This window comes from Talpa occidentalis, unplaced genomic scaffold, assembly GCF_014898055.3.
Source record: "Talpa occidentalis isolate TD23 unplaced genomic scaffold, MPIMG_talOcc4v2.1 talOcc4.15, whole genome shotgun sequence".
Classification (NCBI taxonomy): domain Eukaryota; kingdom Metazoa; phylum Chordata; class Mammalia; order Eulipotyphla; family Talpidae; genus Talpa; species Talpa occidentalis.
In genome coordinates this window covers 45,863,173-45,881,597 of record NW_023601543.1, presented here as the reverse complement: position 1 = coordinate 45,881,597, position 18,425 = coordinate 45,863,173, and the positions used below count along the sequence as shown (strand labels likewise).

General features: G+C 47.4%; 1 protein-coding gene across 2 annotated transcripts; it reads left to right on the top strand.

Annotated features, from left to right (window-relative positions):
• The first annotated feature begins 222 nt into the window (after positions 1–222).
• On the top strand, positions 223–8,758 carry GJB1 (gap junction protein beta 1). 2 transcript variants are annotated; one of them, XM_037513036.2, is made up of 2 exons: positions 223–488; positions 7,007–8,758. In XM_037513036.2, exon 2 carries the CDS (start codon positions 7,023–7,025, stop codon positions 7,872–7,874), a length of 852 nt encoding a protein of 283 aa, XP_037368933.1. In that variant the 5' UTR covers positions 223–488; positions 7,007–7,022; the 3' UTR covers positions 7,875–8,758. The 2 variants fall into 2 exon arrangements, with proteins under 2 accessions (XP_037368933.1, XP_037368934.1); XM_037513037.2 differs by lacking the exon at positions 223–488 and adding an exon at positions 6,514–6,601.
• The last annotated feature ends 9,667 nt before the right edge of the window (positions 8,759–18,425 follow it).

The following is an 18,425-nucleotide window of genomic DNA, read 5'->3' as shown; positions in this document are numbered from 1 at the left end:
ACCTCGACCTCAGGTGCCAGTAAGCATTGTCCATGGTTGTTTGTTTTTTTTTTTCCTCCCAGTAATCATATTGTTTTAGAGGCTGTGAGCCTTAAGGCATGACACCTGATGGAGGAGCCCTTGCTGCAGCTGCAGCTTGTCCACACACTGGCTCCTCTTCTGGCCAGGGCATGGGGAAAAGTCAAGGGCTGCTGATGAGCCCAGATGGGTTAAACATGGACGCCTGCTGACAAAGATGCCGCCCTCTCTCAGGGCACTAACTCCAGGCTATGTATTTTGTCTCTCCAAACTCATTGGGAGAACTGGGGATCAATCTTGTGTGTGAGAGAAGGTGGAGCTGGTTAATATTTGGTTCCTCTTGGGCTGTGGGCCATATCTGCCTCCAGCCCTAGGCTCTTTGTCCCTCCCCTGGGCTGGGCTGACACTACTTAGTGACACAGTACAGATACGCCTGGAGACATTCACTGTGGAAAGGCAGCAACAGCCAGGTGAGGAGACTGGGGGCTGAGGGAGGTGGTCCAGGAGTACTGGTGTGGCATAGGGGGACAGAAATGGGGACTGGGGAGAGGCCCAGGTCTTGCCTTTTCTTGGCCTCAGCATTCAGCCACTTAGATCCCTTCTGTGTTTCCCTTTGAATTGGGGTGAAGATCCCCCTGCCAGGTGCCAGATTTGTTGAGCCTCTCTCTGTGGTCTCCAACTTTTATCTTCTTTCCAGGCTCAAAGTTACTTCTCCTCTCATTCTTTTTCCCCAGTCAAGGATTGCTCTCATTCCCACAGAGGCAAATTCCCAGGCAGAGTTAAGGAGCCCCCTAGGCATAGGGAGGATAAGTTCTCTCTTTAAGACATTTCCCCACACACACACCCCCTTAGGGTTCAGGTACCATTGTGCACTGCCAGGTGCTGCTTTTCTTCCCTGATGAAAAGGTGAAGCAGGCATGCCACCAACACGGGGGCTGCAGGCAGATGAATACGGTGAACTCAGAGGGTCAGCCAATGGGGGCCAAATTTGGGAGTATGCTTTTCCATTATCTTGAGGGAGGCAGACAGACTCAAGTAGATCTTGGAATAACTGATGATTTGGAGACCTAAAGGAAAGTTTTTCCCTCCAGCTGTTTCCAAGTTGTTCCAGCTGTTGGGAATGGCATGGCAGAATGCATGGGACTTGGAAAGTGAGATGAGGAGAGGAGATTATAGGTAAGAGGAGTTTGAATGGAGAGAAGTATAGATTAGGATGGAGCAGAGCAATAAGAAAGAAACCAGGTTTGGTGAGACACCAACATGAGTTTTAATCTGAGCTCCAGCACTTGCTTACCAGCTGTGTGAGAAGTTACTTGGTTTTTTAGGGCCGTCATTGCCTCATCCATGAGTTCAAGGCAATAACCCACAGCTCGCAGGGTGGTTGTGAGGATGAGCATTAATGAACCTACAGCTTCTAGTAAGAATTCCATAAATGGTGGCTGTTAGAATAAACCCCAGTAAAGAGCAACAGGAAGTCAGATAGTTGATGGAAGAGTAAGAGGGTATAGTCCAAACACTGAGTAAGGAAGCTGACATTAGCAGGAGTTCTATGAAAAGACCATGGCAGATGGAGAGAAGGAGAAAATTGAAATGAGCTAGACTGGCCCAGACGCAAGCCTGGCTACACAATACATATGGCAGGGTGCACAGGACAAGTGTAGTGACTGAAGTGCTGTGGAACTACGGGGTGCAGGCAGAAAAGAGAAGCAGGGGAAGAGGGAGAGGGCTTAGAAGAGTTTGCCTAACCTGGCCATATGGATGAAGGTGGCCTGGAATTCCAAAGGAAACCTCGAAGGAAGACCCCCTACCCCCCCCCACTGTCCTCTCTTGGCCAGAGGCTGCCTGTGAAAATGGAGGTGGGACTGTGACTTCTGCGTCTGAATGGCACCCCATCCAGTCCAGCCAGACCTCTCTTCCCCAAACCAAAAAGCACATAAGAATTTCCTGTAGCTGGAGGTGGGGAACAAGGGAGAGATGGGGGCAGAAAAAGATATGAACTTGACAAGTGTGTATTGCATGACATGTGTGTGCATGGGTGTGCACCCACACTTGCAACACATGTGGGAAGGAACGTAAGTTTTTCTTTCAAAGATTTATTTATTTATGCATATAAGAACTGGGGTGTAGACCAGAGGTGCTGGGGGGCGGGGTGAGAGGATTTACCAGAGAGAATGGAGAGCAAAACAGGCAGATCTACTGAAATACACTGCTGAGGGGAGCCGCAGGTGAGAGAGGAGAGTCTGCTGCGCCATGTGGGTGGCTCCTGGCAGGTGGAGGATTGAACTCATGCTGCAGTGGCTGGAGATAGCTTGATAGCACTGTCTTTAACCCCTGTGCCACCAGGGAGGCCCAGGAGTGTAAGTTTTTAAGTTTTGGACCTGGTCTCACCATGCCGCCAAAAGCAAGGCAATGCACAAAGGCTTTGAGGTTTGAGGAAAATAAATTTGAAACTTGACTATACCTTTTAGTAGCAGTGCAGCTGACACCAAAGCAAATTATTTAACTTCTCTCCACCTCTTTTGTCTTGTTTAAGACATGGGAGAATATTACAGGCCTGTTGTAAGGAGGATGAACAATCTCCTGATTCTGAACTATGTTTGATGTTGGGGTTACTCAGAGTCTGAGGACCAGACCAAAGCCTGGCATGGCCAGATAAGTCTTGCCCAATTTAAACATGGGAGCAAAACACCCCTGGAGCAACACAGAGCATATCAATACCTGGACTTCAACCCAAAGTCACAAAAACAGTATGGATTTCAAAATCAGGTCACTGCCCTCAATGTTTTCAAAATGAAACCCTTGAAGTATTGATGTTGACATAGGAATCAGCTCTTCTTCCAAAGGAGAGAGCAAAAATTGAGATCCCAGTGCCCACACAAGAGTCCTTAGGGGCCCACAGGGAGTTAGTGGCTACGTCCCAGAGGGCACAAGATGAGAGGCAGAGAGCTACAAGACCTAGAAAGTCAGGAGTAGTCAGGCTTTGGGGGGCACCCCCGAGGGGCAGAGAGAACAATACAGCTGAAATGTGCTTTGGAATTTGAAGAAACAGACCAAGAAAGGTAAGGAAGGGGAAATAGAACAAATCAGGAGGCAACAGAAAGCTGTGGGAAGGAAGAAGCGGAAGAAAGTTGTTGTTTGATAGGAAAGGGGAGGGGGGCTAAACGAGAATAAAAGCCGGACTACTTTTGAATTGCCCTGTTTTAAATAAAAACACTCAGAGAAAGAAAAATTATAACTCTAGTCAGGGTGATAGTGCTTATGGAAAAGAGCACTGGCGTCAGTTTGGCCTGGCTCAAATCCCAGCTCTGTCATGTACTAACTGTGTGACCCTGGTACAAGTCCCTTCACCTTTCTTTACCTCAGTTTCTTCATCTATAATGTGAGGATTACAAATAACACCTACCCCACGGAGTCATTCTGAGAATTACGTGAGTAGTGGGTGCGTGTACAAGGGCCTGGTACATGACAAGTGCACAGTAAATGGTATTCCTTTTTTGTGTGTGTGATATTTCAACTGTTTTTGTTTTAATTGAGATACAATCTACACACATTAAAATTCAGCCTTTTTAGAAATGCTAGGCTAATTGAAACGGTAGGATGCACACATGATATCATTCAATAACGTTAAGAAAATATCTTTGTTATTTGGGGTTTCCTTGGTGGTGCAGGGGTTAAAGACAGCACTATCAAGCTATCAGCGGCCAATGCAGCGAATTCGATCCCCAACTGGCCAGGAAGCAACCCATAGGGCGCATCAGGCCTCTCCTGTCTCACCCACTGCTTCCCTCAGCAGTGTATTTCAGTAGATCTGCTGGTTCTGCTCTCCACTCTCTCTCTGGTAAATCCTCTCACACTACCCCCCAAACACACCTCTGGTCTACACCCCAGTTCTTGTATGCATAAATAAATAAATCTTTAAAACATTTATCTTTATTATTCACACACGAAAATGTTAATATGCAAGGTTATGGAATGTGTTCATCAACTCAATAGGGAGAATCCTTCATAGCATATTTGTATATCAAACCATCATGCGTATACTCTAGATGTCTTACAATCTTACTTGTCGATTACACCTCAGTAAAGCTGGGGGAATATATTTGGTTCCCTCTTCATAATAACATTCTATTAATAAATAAAATTCAGCCTTTTAATATAATAAGTTGTGTAACCTTCATCACTGTCACTTTGGGGACATTTTCATCACCCCCCCAAAGAAGCCTGTATCTATGAGCAATCACTCCCGAACCTCTTCCCCAGCCTCTGGCAACCACTAATCTGCTCTTTGTTTCCAGGGATTTACCTATTCTGAACAAGCAAATGGCTATTCTTAATCATGCTCCTTGACCACCTGTTTTTGAGTCTAACATGTCTCCCAGGATGAAGCATTTCTTTACAGCCAACCTCCGGGGCCTCTTGCAGCAGTCCTGCTTGGGAATTCTAGGCTTGGGAGAAAGGGCACTGGTGTTCCTGCCTCCCCGGCTGGGTTAGGCCCATAGCAAGAATTCACTAGGCATTTTTTTCTAGGTGAAGAAACCTTATTCAGGAAGTAATCTATGTTGTGTGGATCATCTCTACTCCCCCCGAAGTTCTTTCTTTCCATTCCCTAACTTTTCTAGTTGCTAATACCCTATCCCTTCCCCTTACAACAGAGAGGACATGGATATGGGGTTTCTGGCACAACCGGTGCCCCTGCATTTCCTGCAGGTCCAGCCTGTGTGTTCCTCTCACACTTAGTTCCCTTCTTCTAGCACCATCTTCTCACAACTGGAGTGGCCGTGGTGGTGGGAAGTAGGGAAAAGTCTTCTTTGCCTGTCTGAAGGATAGAGGGGAATTTCTTGCCTAGAGCAACTCACAAACTAAGGAAACCAGGAGGTTACAATGTACACTTGACATTGCGAGCAGGGCAGCAAAGGAACAGGCTGCTCTATCTCAAGACAGACACTTCAGGTCAGCAACAGCATTAGGGAGCAAGAAGGAACGGTGCTGGGTTTGGTAGATCACTTAGCAACATTGTTTTCTCTTTGTGCCATTCTCACTTCCCTAGATCACCAACTAGAAAAGGGAGCTGGGCTAAGAACCTTTGCTGGTTGCTTCATGAAAGCTGGTAAAAACCCTGATTATTTTTAAAAAGATTTATTTATTTATGCATACAAGAACTGGGGTACAGGCCAGAGGTGTGGGGGTGAGAGGATCACCAGAGACAGAGTGGGGAACAGAACAAGAGGAATGACCGAAATACATTGCTGCGGGGAGCAGTGGGCGAGACAGGAGAGGTCTGCTGCGCCATGTGAGTAGCTCCCCGGCCGGGGATCGAACTCATGCTACAGTGGCTATGGAGAGCTTCATAGGTTGCATTTTAACCCCTTGCACCACCAGGGAGGCCCTAAAAATCCTGATTATTGACCCCACTTATAAATGAATAAGCAGGCTCGGAGAAGTTCAGTAAACTAGTCCAACGTCACACTGGGTGAAGAACCAAGATTCGAAGTTATGTGACTCTTACCTAATGCATCTTTACCCTTCTATTGCTTGCTCAGCATGTACATATTTTTTCTGACTAGGACTTAACGTGAGCCCACCCTCTGTTCATCCTCTGTATTCCAGGTTTCCTTTCCTAAAGCTCGAGAAGACACCGTTAGGGTTTACTCCATAACACTGGAGTTGTAATGTGTTCACCAGTCAACAGCTTCCCTGTGCTTTTATGGGTAGCGTTAGCTTTTGCGTTGGTTGTTGTTGATGTTTGGCTGCAGTGATGGTGGTGGTGATGGTGTTAACGGCCAGTCTTTGCTTTTGTTAACGCTGTCTGCAAGAGCACGCAGACAAACTGTGGAAAGAGCCTGGATTTCTGCTTCAGAACTTTTGTGTTTCATCCTATTCTAGCACTTCTGGCTGTGTGACCTTAGGTGAGATCCTTAACTTATCTGATCTTTAGCTTCCTCATCTGGAAGGACAGGGTAATGACAAGCCATGGAGGCTTGTTATTAAATGGCTCAGAAGAAAAGACTATATGGGAATATTTTACACAGTTCCTGGCTTGATAAAACATGAGCTTCTTTTGCTGTCTTCTAGCTCATCCGTTCCCCAGAGGGGATCTAATTCTGGAAAAAAATCCCACTGACCCTAACTTTCTAGTGGGGTCATGGGGGAGGGCCTTAGCCCAGAGCCTCCTGCTCTCCTGGGCTCTCCTCTTACGTGCACCTGTCTTCATTCCATCTCCCCCCTCACCCTGGGCCCCCCGCCTTGACCGTTCTCCTGGTGGGGCTTTGGGGCGGGTGCGGCGATGGACCGGGCGGGCACAGAACAGGTGGGTGCAGGCTGGGTGTCGGGCACTGGGACACAAGTGCTCTGTGTGTAGGGTGGGCGGAAGTCAGGGCGTTTGATCTGAATTCTAAAGGGCGTTGTTCAGAGCCCCACAAAGGTCCCATTGTGCAGACACTGGGTATGAAGCAGCATATGACTCCCCAGCACCGGGCGGTGATGAATTGGGACGCAGGCGCAGACCCAGGGGCCACTCCCCCTGCACAGACATGAGACCATAGGGGACCTGTCTGGGTGGCCTCAGGGATAGGCGCTTCCCAAGGTAACGGGCTTTGTTGGGTCTGCCCCAGACCAACAGTTAAAGAGCTGGAGGATGGGAGGCTAAAGCGGATGGTTGATGGCAGAACTTTGAGGGGCCTGTCAAAGGAAGGGGTTGAAGAGAAAAAAGTCATGGGACGAAAGCGAAGAAAGGAGTTGGGGCTTGGGAAGGTCAAGTCCAGTGAGTGAGTGAGAAGGAGGAGGAAGAGGAAGAGGAGGAGTGAGAAGAGGAGAGACTGGCAAGGGAGATGGGGTGATGAGGAAAGCTGTGATTATCCTCCTTCCTTGCCTGTCACTGGCTCTTGGAAAGGCGGTGGGGCGGAGGGGCGGGGGTGGTCAGGCAGGGTTATGACGCTTGGCTCTCTGCCCCAGCTTCCTGACAGCTTGCTTTGTGCCTCATGTTTTGCAGGTGTGGATGAGGCAGGATGAACTGGACAGGTCTGTACACCTTGCTCAGTGGCGTGAACCGCCATTCTACTGCCATTGGACGGGTCTGGCTCTCAGTCATCTTCATCTTCAGAATCATGGTGCTGGTGGTGGCTGCTGAGAGTGTGTGGGGGGATGAGAAGTCTTCCTTCATCTGCAACACCCTCCAGCCAGGCTGCAACAGTGTTTGCTATGACCACTTTTTCCCCATTTCCCACGTGCGCCTGTGGTCTCTGCAGCTGATCTTGGTTTCCACCCCAGCTCTCCTCGTGGCCATGCACGTGGCTCACCAGCAGCACATAGAAAAGAAAATGCTGCGACTTGAAGGCCACGCGGACCCTCTCCACCTGGAGGAGGTGAAGAGGCACAAGGTCCACATCTCAGGGAGACTGTGGTGGACCTATGTCATCAGTGTGGTCTTTCGGCTGCTGTTCGAGGCCGTCTTCATGTACGTCTTTTATCTTCTCTACCCTGGCTACGCCATGGTGCGGCTGGTCAAGTGCGAGGCCTACCCCTGCCCCAACACAGTGGACTGCTTTGTGTCCCGCCCCACCGAGAAAACAGTCTTTACCGTCTTTATGCTGGCCACCTCTGGCATCTGCATCATCCTCAACGTGGCAGAGGTGGTGTACCTCATCATCCGGGCCTGTGCCCGCCGAGCCCAGCGCCGCTCCAATCCACCCTCCCGCAAGGGCTCAGGCTTCAGCCACCGCCTCTCACCTGAATACAAGCAGAATGAGATCAACAAGCTGCTGAGCGAGCAGGATGGCTCCCTGAAGGACATACTGCGTCGCAGCCCTGGCACTGGGGCCGGGCTGGCTGAGAAGAGCGACCGCTGCTCGGCCTGCTGATGCCACCTACCAGGCAACCTCCCCTCCTGTCCCCCAGCCCTGCCCTGAGCCTACCCCTCCTTCTCCCCTGCCGGTGCACAGGTGCTAGGGATTGCTCTGGCCAAACCTCCTTCCCACCCTGCTTCCCTTCCTCCCAGGGCTCTGTCTCAGAGGTTGAAGGGGTGCTGGGCTGGAGGCCGCCCACGCCAGCGCTCAAGGTTATTGGAGATGAGGGCAGCCCTTGTTCCCTGTATCCTTTCCTCTCTTCTCCCCCCTGGGGCCACTGGGGACAAGAGATGGGATGTTCAGACAGCACCTCCAACTATAAAACTAATCTTAACCCCATGTTGTCAGATACCCTATTTCTGGAGTGACATCGGAGGGGAGTGATGTGAGCAAATGGAGTCATGGGAGGGTGCTGTGGACTTGTGGGTGGAAGGAGGAGGGGTGTCTGATGCGAGAAAGGGAGGAACTGGGCTTACAGAAGTGCTTACCCAAAACAAGGGAAGGGAGCCCCTGCAGGCAGATAAATTGGAGTGGGGGTTGGTCAGGGCTGCCTTTGCCTCTAGTCCCCAAGGCCTCTCTCTGCCTGGAATGTTACACATTAAACAGGATTTTACAGTAAACGAGGAGGTAGCTTGTGTGTTTGTCAAGTTTTTTCTCCTGCAACCTCTGACCTCCCCCTGGAGGAGGTGGCCTTTGCTTTTTGCTGATCAAGAAAGGACTGAGCAAAAGAAATAGCAATTTGAGTAGCCAAAGCTGTAAATGAGGAACCACTGCCCTCTTGGCCTGGCAAAACCTGACCTTGAGACTTTCTTGCCTGTTGTTTTCATTATGGTGGTTTTGGGTTGGGGGATTCTCTCCATTTTTTTTTAGTAACATCTTTACTGGGATCTAATTCAGACACCCCCCCCTTCTTCTGATTTTATTTGTTTTTTTCAAGTATACTGTTTATTGAGTTTTGGGTGTGTGTGCAGCTTTGTAAACCTGGCCACAATGTATTATAAAACATGGACATTACCTCAAAAATTTGCCTTGGGTCCCTTACCTCTGATGTTACAAAAATCAAAAAGGAACGGCTTGCTCTGGAGACAAAAGAAATGATAGAGAAGTTTGGCAGGTCCCAGAGGGCAGCACACATTTCCTTGGCAAGTGCCCCCTCCCCTGCTCTCCTGGGAAAAGTACTCCCCTTCCTCCCTTGAAGCTTGGCATTCATTGCAACTGCTGCCCAAAAGCAAGCCACCCATGGGGCTGGGGATGTTTTTGACCCCTTTTCTCCACATGTAGCCCCTCATCTTATCTTCCTGCCTGTTATCCTTCCCTCAGGAATCAATGCCTCCCACCACAGATCTGTCTCCAGCACAGGTCAAACATTTCCTAGCGGCAGTTTCATCACCAGCTTCACAGCAGGTAGCCTGCCCACCTCCTATCAGCTGTGGTAGGAAAAGCCCTGGGCTGGGGCCTGACAAATCTGTCACTTATTAGCATTCCTTTCCCCAAGCCTCCTTTTCCTTGTGAGTAAACAAGGGCTGGCCCTAGCACACCTCCCAGCTCCTTTACCACTCTGCTACTGGGATTCCTCCCAACCTCGCCAACCTCATGGGGGTTCCCCATCTCTGACTGCCCCCACCAACACTCTTCCAGAATAAAACTTTCCCCTCACAGCAAGTTTCTCTCCTCAGCTTTCCTACCTGGTAAAATAAAAAAGTATTCCATGCTCTCTCAGTTCATGCTGACTCCTCATAGGAAGCAGATAAGAAAAAAAAATAAAGAAGAAAACCAGGCATAATCTCATTGGAATTGTCCTCTAGAAACAACCTTTGTTTTCTAGAAAAGTGTCTTTTCCTTCCCACAGAAAGCCTGGAAGTTTCCCTCATTCAAGGAAGGCTTCTCCTTTTGGAAAAAAAAAAAAGGAGAAAGCAAGTATTTCTTCCCTCCCACACTCAGCAATCCCTGAGAGAGAACTTCCCCTCCTCTTAAAAGAGACTCTTTTACTGCAAGAAATTTCCTTTCCCTTAGAAACAGACCTCATCTCGGGCCTCCCTAGTGGTGCGAGTTAAGTCTCAGCACTATGAAGCCATCAGCAGCCACCGCAGCATAAGTTCAATCCCCGGGCAGGGAGCTAACCCACATGGAGCAGCAGACCTCTCCTGTCTCCCTGCTGCTCCCCTCAGCAGTGTATTTCAATAGATCTGCCTGTTCTGCTCCCTGTTCTGTCTCTGGTGAATCCTCTCACCCCCCTGTGCCTCTGACCTACACCCCAGCTCTTGTATGCATATAATAAATAAATTTTAAAATAAACACCTCATCACACTCTTTCAGAGGAGAGGTCCTGTGGTGAGAGAGGTCTCATGGTGAGAGAGATTCCTATTTTTTTTCCTTTTTTATTTATATATTTATTTATTTATTTATTATTTATTTTTATTTTATTTATTTATTTATTTATTTATTTATACTTCTGACTGGGTACAGTCAGAAGCGCAGGAGCGTGAGAGAATTCACCAGAGCCAGAGCAGGGAGCAGAACAAGCAGACTGACGAAATACACTGCTGAGGAGAGCAGCGGGCGGCAGGAGAGATCTGCACACCATGTGGGACCCTCACTGGTGGCTGGGGATCGAACTGGTGCTGCAGAGGCTGTGGGCAGCCTTGCAGCCCAGCGCTCAACCACTGCACCACCAGGGAGGCCCAGAGATTCCTTTTCTTATTGAAATCAATCCCCCACCCACAACAAACATAGAGCATCTCTTTCCTGACCAAAGGGTCATCCAGAGAAAGATCTTTTTAAAATTGCACCCTGTGAATTGGTGGTGGGAATGTTATGGGGACTACACCTGAGAGGAGAAATCATACACTGTACAAAAATGAAGAATAATGTAAAATATATAAAAATAAAATAAAATTCCACCCATGTGCCACAATGGTACCTGGTGCCCCCCTCACCTGGAGAGATGCTAAATTTATCATCACCTCAGAAGTCTAGTTTCTCTTTTCGAGATTCTGCCAATTCTCCTTGGAAGGAGGCTCCAACTCCAGATCAAGGTTTTCCTCTCCAGGGGGCACTGGTGGGACAATGAAGCTATGGGACTATGTGTTAAATCCACAGGGAGGACACTTGTACTAGTGGCCTGTGAACCAGGTGGGAGCAGGCCAAAGGAAACTTGAAGGGAGTTGATGTGCACAGTGTTGCATGAGGTGGGTGTCTGACTACCCTCAGGACTGATTTCTTTATTCCAGTCTCTGTTGCAAGAACATAAGGGAGAAACAGTAAACACTCAATGTACTGAGTGACCAGGGTCGCCAAGAGTGCATCAGAATTAGGAGACCTGGTTCTCTATTTGTCAGCTCTATCCCTTTGGACACCCTCTCAGTGTGTCAGTTTCCTCATCTGTAATAAAAGGTTGATAGTAGCCTCTCTGCCTATTTCATAGAGCTTTGGTGTGACTCATAGAGCTTCTGTGTGACTCAAACAAGATATTTCCAAAATCTGGTCATACGTAAAGTCAGGTAATGCAGTATCATAAGCACCAAGACCATAACCTTAAGGCATGCTGGAACTCCCAATGAGCCAGAAAAGAGAGAGGCTGTTCCACTAGGAAGGAAGTAGTGGAAAGAACATGGCGATAACAGGTTTGATCGTCCCAGGGAGTGGAAGGCAGTTCAAACAGCAAAGTCTAAGAGATGTCGCAAACTTCTCTTGTGCATGATCCATTTAAAGGTCAGTTCTTAAGGGATCTGATTGGGGGAGGGGCAGAAAAAGCTAGTCTCAGGAGATTCTTGTACACTGTCTCTCATGGTATTGCCACTTTTAGGGCTATTTATTATTACTTTTTTTAGAGGGAGAGGTACTAGAAGCCGGGGGCAAAGGGACAGAATTAGCTCCTGGATGAAGGGACTACATGAGCTAGGAGAGTAGTCAAGGTCCCAGGCAGTTGAATTGGGGTTTCAAAGCAGGCTGCAGTATCCATAGAGAATTGGCATGGCAACCATGAACTGATTCAGATGCCCAATCAGATAGCCTGGGTGCAGTCAGTGGTGGCTAGAGGGGAATGCTTGCTCCACTTACTGACTCCACAGCACTGAAGTACCAGACCTAAACTATGGTGGGCAAGGGGCTATAAAAGCCCACAAAGCTGGCCTTCCTTTTCATTCTTAGACTAGGCCAGGCTGAATCTGCTGAGCCAGGTGGGGAAAGGATCGGAGCATTCCAGGGACAGGGAATAAAGCAGACAGAAAACACACAGATATCTGAAAGGGTGTGATGTTGACTTCAGAGCCCCACAAATCTGCTGTAGAGGATTCAAGGAGTGGGATCATTAGAGTGGGGTGGGAAAGATAAACTATAACTACTTTGGATGGGCCTGTATGTCACTATGAGGTGTTAAGACTGTTCTGTCACTGTGAGTGGTGGAAACTATTGAGGGTTTTGCATAGGGCTGTGCCACCTTCAGATCTGTGGTTTCAAAGATTGCTCTGGCAGCTACAGGGAGAATGGATTGTGGATTGGAAAGATAAGAGGTAGAATGACCAGTTGTGGAGCTGCTGCAAGCGCCCAAGTGGAATCTGTAGGGCTAGGACACAGCAGAAGGAACAAGAGATGTGAGCAACTCTGTCGTGCAACCATCCCAGGCTGGGTAGGTTCACCGACAGTTCTCGCAGATGAAAAGATAACACTGGAGCCTTTGGTGGATTTTGCAGTCCTTTAATGCTGAGACAGGGGACCATAGACACAGGCAGGCAGACAGAGCAAGAGAGAATCCAACACTGAGAGAGGGAGAATAGCAACTTCCCTGACTAGGCGTCCTTTACACTGTTAAGTGCCCATAGCCACACAACCAATACACTGTTGAAAATGCAAGGCCCATCCTTTGTTTACTAGATGTCCGAATGGTGGAAAACAGCGTTTCAAGGTATATGGGCTGTTTGTTGTGTGGAAGGTGAAAAATAGCCTGATTTACTCATTTTCCTTGTAAACTCTTTGACTGTAATGTCTGCAGCAGGCCTTGTCTGAGCACCGGCCAATGGAGGAGCCAAAAAGAATTTGTAGGTTTCCCTCCTCTTCCTTCCTAATCATTTAAGACTCAGCTCAGATATCATTTCCTGTGTGAAGGCTTCCACTCTCTTCTCCTCCCAGCCCCCAATGCCCTCAAAGAAAAAGTTTTCGTCATTCTGAATTCCCACAGTGCATCACGGTGTGTGTGAATTAGAATGCTTATCACACTGTGTGATAACGACTTGCATAACCTTAACTCACAGTAGGTGCTCAGTCTATCAAGTTAAGGGTAGTCAGAAAGAGGACACAGGTATGTGTGAAGCTCCGGAGTCTTGAAAGAGTAGAGTTGGTTCAGTGTGACTAGAGCTGAGAATTTATGAGATCTGGGGGTTGGGGATGCATAGAGGAGATGAGACTGGCAAAGCAGGTTAGGGCCAGTTTCAGAAAGGTCTCAGATAATGGGCATAGAAGTTTGCACAGGAGTTTGGACTTAGTGATCACATGTCGGAAATCTTCTGACCTATAAGTTAGGCACTTGCTAGACTCACAGGCAACCTGTACTCATGATTACAGAGACTGTGCAGCTCTTAAGAAGGTCCAGGTCAGCATAGATCTTTGCACAAAGAGATGCATGAAGGTTAGTGCTGAAGTATGGAAAAGAGGGCGGTGTGATATGACAGTGGACTTCAAGGACAAAGGGTAATTTACACAGGATGGTCACCAACCTTTCTCCACTTCATCTGAAGCTCCTCTGAGAATTCAGGATAGCACAGTGATTATTTTATTTTTATATTCCCCATACAATTGCAACCCCCTTATTTTGACCCCAAGCCCTCCCTTCCCCTCCCCCCACCCCCCATAGAGTGTCTCTGGTTCATAGTTGTTTGTTGATTTTGATTTTTACTTTCTTATACTTATTCTTTTTCCTGGTCCTTTATTTAAGTTTTCTAGATTCCTGCTATGAGTGAGACCATCCGGTATTTTTCTTTTTCTTTCTGGCTTATTTCGCTGAGCATGATCCCTTCCAGCGCCATCCATGTTGCTGCAAATTGCATGTGTTTATCTTTTTTGAATGCTGAGTAATATACATATGGTGTATATGTACCACATCTTCTTGATCCAGTCATCTATTTTTGGGCATTTGGGTTGTTTCCAAAGCTTAGCTATTGTAAACAATGCTGCTATAAACATAGGGGTGCAGGTGCTCTTTGGAATGGATGTTTCTGTGTCCTTTGGGTAAATCCCTAGGAGTGGAATTGCTGGATCATATGGAAGCTCTGTGTTTAGTAGGTCCAGAAATCTCCACACAGCTCTCCATAGTGGTTGGACCAGTTTGCACTCCCACCAACAGTGCAGGAGAGTTCCTTTTTCTCCACAACCTCGCTAACATTTGTTGTTGCTAGTTTTTTTTAATATGTAGCACAGTGATTATTAAGTCACCTATATGACTTTAGGCAAGTTATTTGGCCATGCTGTGCCTCAGTTTCCTCATCTGTAAAACAGAGATGATAAGAACAGTACCTATGTCACTGAGCTACAGTGAGAATTAAGCGTGTTAGTTATACAGAAAGCACTGAGAATGGTGCTTAGTCCAGAATAAGTTCTACACAAGTGTGTGCTGTTATTATTTCATCTATCTTTGCCATCCTCCAACAACACACCAATTCTCTCACACATTGAGTTACACTTCTGTCTCGCCCAATTAACGTGCTCTCTTAAATGTGTGGTGTGTCATGCTAAGCAAGCAAATCTGAGTGTTTGCATGTGTATGTTGTGGTACATACAACTACGTTCATGTAATGTGTGAGGATGGCTGTGAGGCGAGTACCTTCATTCTGAATGTAGTTTTTTTTTTTTTTTAATTTTTTTTTTTTTTTAATAGAGGCATGTTTTTTTTCTTTATTTATTTGTTTGCTTGTTTGTTTGTTTTGTTTATACAAGCACTGGGTACAGTCAGAAGCGCGGGAGGGTGAGAGAATTCACCAGAGCCAGAGCGGGGAGCAGAGCAGGCAGAAGGACCGAAGTACACTGCTGAGGGGAGCAGCGGGCGACAGGAGAGGTCTGCGCGCCATGTGGGACCCTCCTCCGGTGGCCGGGGAGCAGCCGGGGATTGAACCGGCGCCGCAGAGGCCGCGGGCAGCTTCGCAACCCAGCGCTCTACAGCTGCGCCACCGGGGAGGCCCATTCTGAATGTAGTTTTAATAAAAGTGGTGTGTTTCCATTGTAATCTAGTCTGAAACTTTACTATCAGATTTAGAAATAACTTCAGTGGATGAGAGGAAAGGAGACTGTGCTTATGGAGCATCTGGTATGGACCAGATTTGGTGCTATATTAGGCTCTTCCATACATAATCTTGATACTGGCAAGGTGGCTATTACTACCCCCATACTTGTAGATGAGGATCCAAAGGTGGCACAGCTTAAAACTACAGAGCTAGAATTAAAATTTAGGCCAATCCTAATTTAAAATCTGCATTGTTTCCTCCATACCAAAGTACCCACCCCTTGCTGCCTTAGGAAGTGTTTTTACAATACAGGGTTGCGGGGAGTTCAGTATATGGTAAGACCCCTAAATATTAACCTGCTGAAAAAAAACATATGTTTGGGTATCTCTAAGGTTAAGTGAGAGAAATGGAAAAAGTTGAAAAGGGGGATGCCTTTTGCTCAGACAGGAAAGGGCAGTCTGGAGAGAGAGAGGGCTTCTCCAGATTTCTGCCTGGAGCAGGATTCAGAAAGTGCCATCCCCAGGGAGCAAGGCAATGTGGGGAGCACAGAGAAGACAGGGAACATAGGGATTCAGAATCCCTATGCGCCAAACCCCTAAGTCAAGAGAAGCTTTTGCAGCTTTCCCCACTTCTCTCCCTTAACTTCAGAGAGCTCCAGTCCAGGCTGGGGCTTCCAGCTGTCTCCTCTTCCTCTGTCTCCTCTTGAGCTTCCTTCACAGGACACGTTTTCATTCTGTCTTTACAGATAAGTCTCAGGATGCAGATACCTTGGAGAATTAATGCCAGCTATATCTCATTCACACTGAAATGTAATCAGCTGACCAACAAACAAGGTCTAGTAATTCTGCTTTCCAAATCGTTCTCAAGTCCAAAAGAAAAGCTTCTCCGCATTCCCGTTGTGCTGCCTTCCTTCAGGTCTTGTAATTATGTCCTAACTGACATTGTGGACAGTCAAAGCTAGTAGGTATTAAGCACTTGCTGTGTGCCAGGCACTGGGCTAAACAGGATCTCCTTTAATCCTCACCATTCATTGAGGCCCCCATTTTATGAATAAAGAAGCCGAGGTCCACATAGGTTAAGTAACTGGCCCAGGAAAGAAGGGTCCGAGTTGGGGAACTGGAACTCATGTCTGCCAGATACCCAAAGCAAAGCATGCCAAAGGTACAACAACATTTCTGCACCATACTGTCCCCTGAAGCAGGCCTCCTGGGTTTCTTCGGCCCTCATCCATCCTCTACCTCACCCAGACGTGCAAGAGTCATCTTAAAACATGAAGCATATCCTGCCAATTCTTAGTAAAAACCCTTTAATGGCTTACCACTGCTTCAAGAATAAAGTCTGACAGTTCTTGCTGGAAAAGTTGTGGGCAAACTGAGATGGTTGGGCACCCCAGCAGGACACAGCATGGCTTGGCATTCAATGCCTTTTCCAACCCATTCTCTATTTTCCCAGCAATACCTCCCATCACTCCTGACTCTTTTTACTGAGCCCTCTCTACCTCCTCTGCAGCCCAACCTTCTTCTCAAGATAATCTGTTCTCCAAAACCCCCATGACTTTGGGCACACTGATCCTACACCTTTGCTCTGCCCAACAAACTGCCCCTCTTCAAGCAAACCCAGCTTCCAGGTCACATCTGTAGTGTTTCTGGATTTTCTGGGAGAAAAGGAGTAACATTACACTCTGCCCAAGTCATTGAATTGATTTCTGGGTCTCCCCTAGAGTCAGGACTAGGGTGAGAAAGTTCAGCACCTAGACGGCAAAATTTCAGGAGGTGCCTGATCTTGGGGCTGCACATGTGCCAACCCTGAACTTGCATGACCCTGACAGCAAGTGCCTTCTTATATTTTGCACCCTAGCTGCCTTGGTTGCCTCGCTCTCATCCCAGCCCTGGTCGCCTCGCTCTCATCCCAGCCCTGGTCGCCTCGCTCTCATCCCAGCCCTGGTCCTCCCTAACTGACTGGGGACTTCTCAAGAGCAGACTGCAAGTTCTCGCGCATCTTTGTATCCCTATTGACTAGCACAGAGGGTAGAAATCTGCTTGAACAAAGGACATCAGACTCATCTCTATTCCCACAGGGGAAGGAGGTAAGAGAACCAAATGGCTTTGGGCCCTGTTGAGAATGAGAGAAGAGGAAGGCAAACTTAATAGAATTCATCTTGGCCTGGGATATGAGGAAGCTTTTCTTTTTTCTTTTTTAAGATTTATTTATTTTTGCATACAAGAGCTGGGTTACAGGCCAGAGGCGCGGGAGGGTGAGAGGATTCACCAGAGACAGAGTGGGGAACAGAACAGGCAGATCCACCAAAGTACACTGCTGAGGGGAGCAGCGGGCGAGACAGGAGAGGTCTGCTGCGCCATGTGGGTTGCTCCCTGGCTGGCCAGGGATAGAACTCATGCTGCAGTGGCTGTGGATTGCTTCATAGTGCGATGCTTAACCCCTTGCGCCACCAGGGAGGCCCTGAGGAAGCTTTTCATCAGGTGGTCCAACTTGTAGCATCTGACAAATTTGGGGGCTTCTATGTCTCTGGACAGTTTCTTTCCCTGGTTAACTGGAGATAGTCTCAAGGCACCGTTTTTTATCATTTTCTCTCTTCATACTATTTTCCCCTGAGTAATCTTATCTACTCCCAGAACTTCAGCTAGGAGCTCTTTGCAAATGACTTTTAAATTGAAACCTCATGCATTATGCTAAGTGAAATAAGTCAGAAAGAGAAAGATATCACTTATAAGGATATTAAAAATCTGAATTCAAGGAAACAGCCAGGGGCTGAGTGGAATGGGGAGATGTTGGTCTAAGGGTACAAACTTCCAGTTGTAAAATGATCCAGTGTACCACATGGTGACTCCAGTTAACAATATTGTATTACATACCTGAAAGCTGCTAAGAGAGTACATCTTAAATTTTCTCACCACAAAAAAAGAAAAGGTAATTATGTGACAGGATGGAGGTGTTTGCTAATGCTCTGGTGGTAATCATTTTGCAACATAAAGGGTAACAAATCGGGCCTCCTTGGTGGTGCAGGGGTTAAAGTCATGCGCTATCAAGCTATTGGCAGCCACTGCAGCATGAGTTCCATCCCTGGCCAGGGCACTGACCCACATGGTGCCGCAGACCTCTCCTGTCTCACCCCCCTGCTCCCCCAGCAGTGTCTTTAACTAGATATGCCTGTTCTGCTCACCACTCTGTCTCTGGCCAATCCTCTCACCCACTGCACCTCTGGCTTACACTGCAGTTCTTGTATGCAAAAATAAATAAAAACAAATCTTTAAAAAATAATAATAAAATAGTATATCAAATCAACACATTATATACTCCTTAAACTTAAGACAATGATGCTTTATACTTGATAAGT

Coding starts and splice junctions, on each gene's coding strand:
- GJB1 (XM_037513036.2), top strand. CDS start 7,023: ATGAACTGGACAGGTCTGTACACCTTGCTCAGTGGCGTGAACCGCCAT.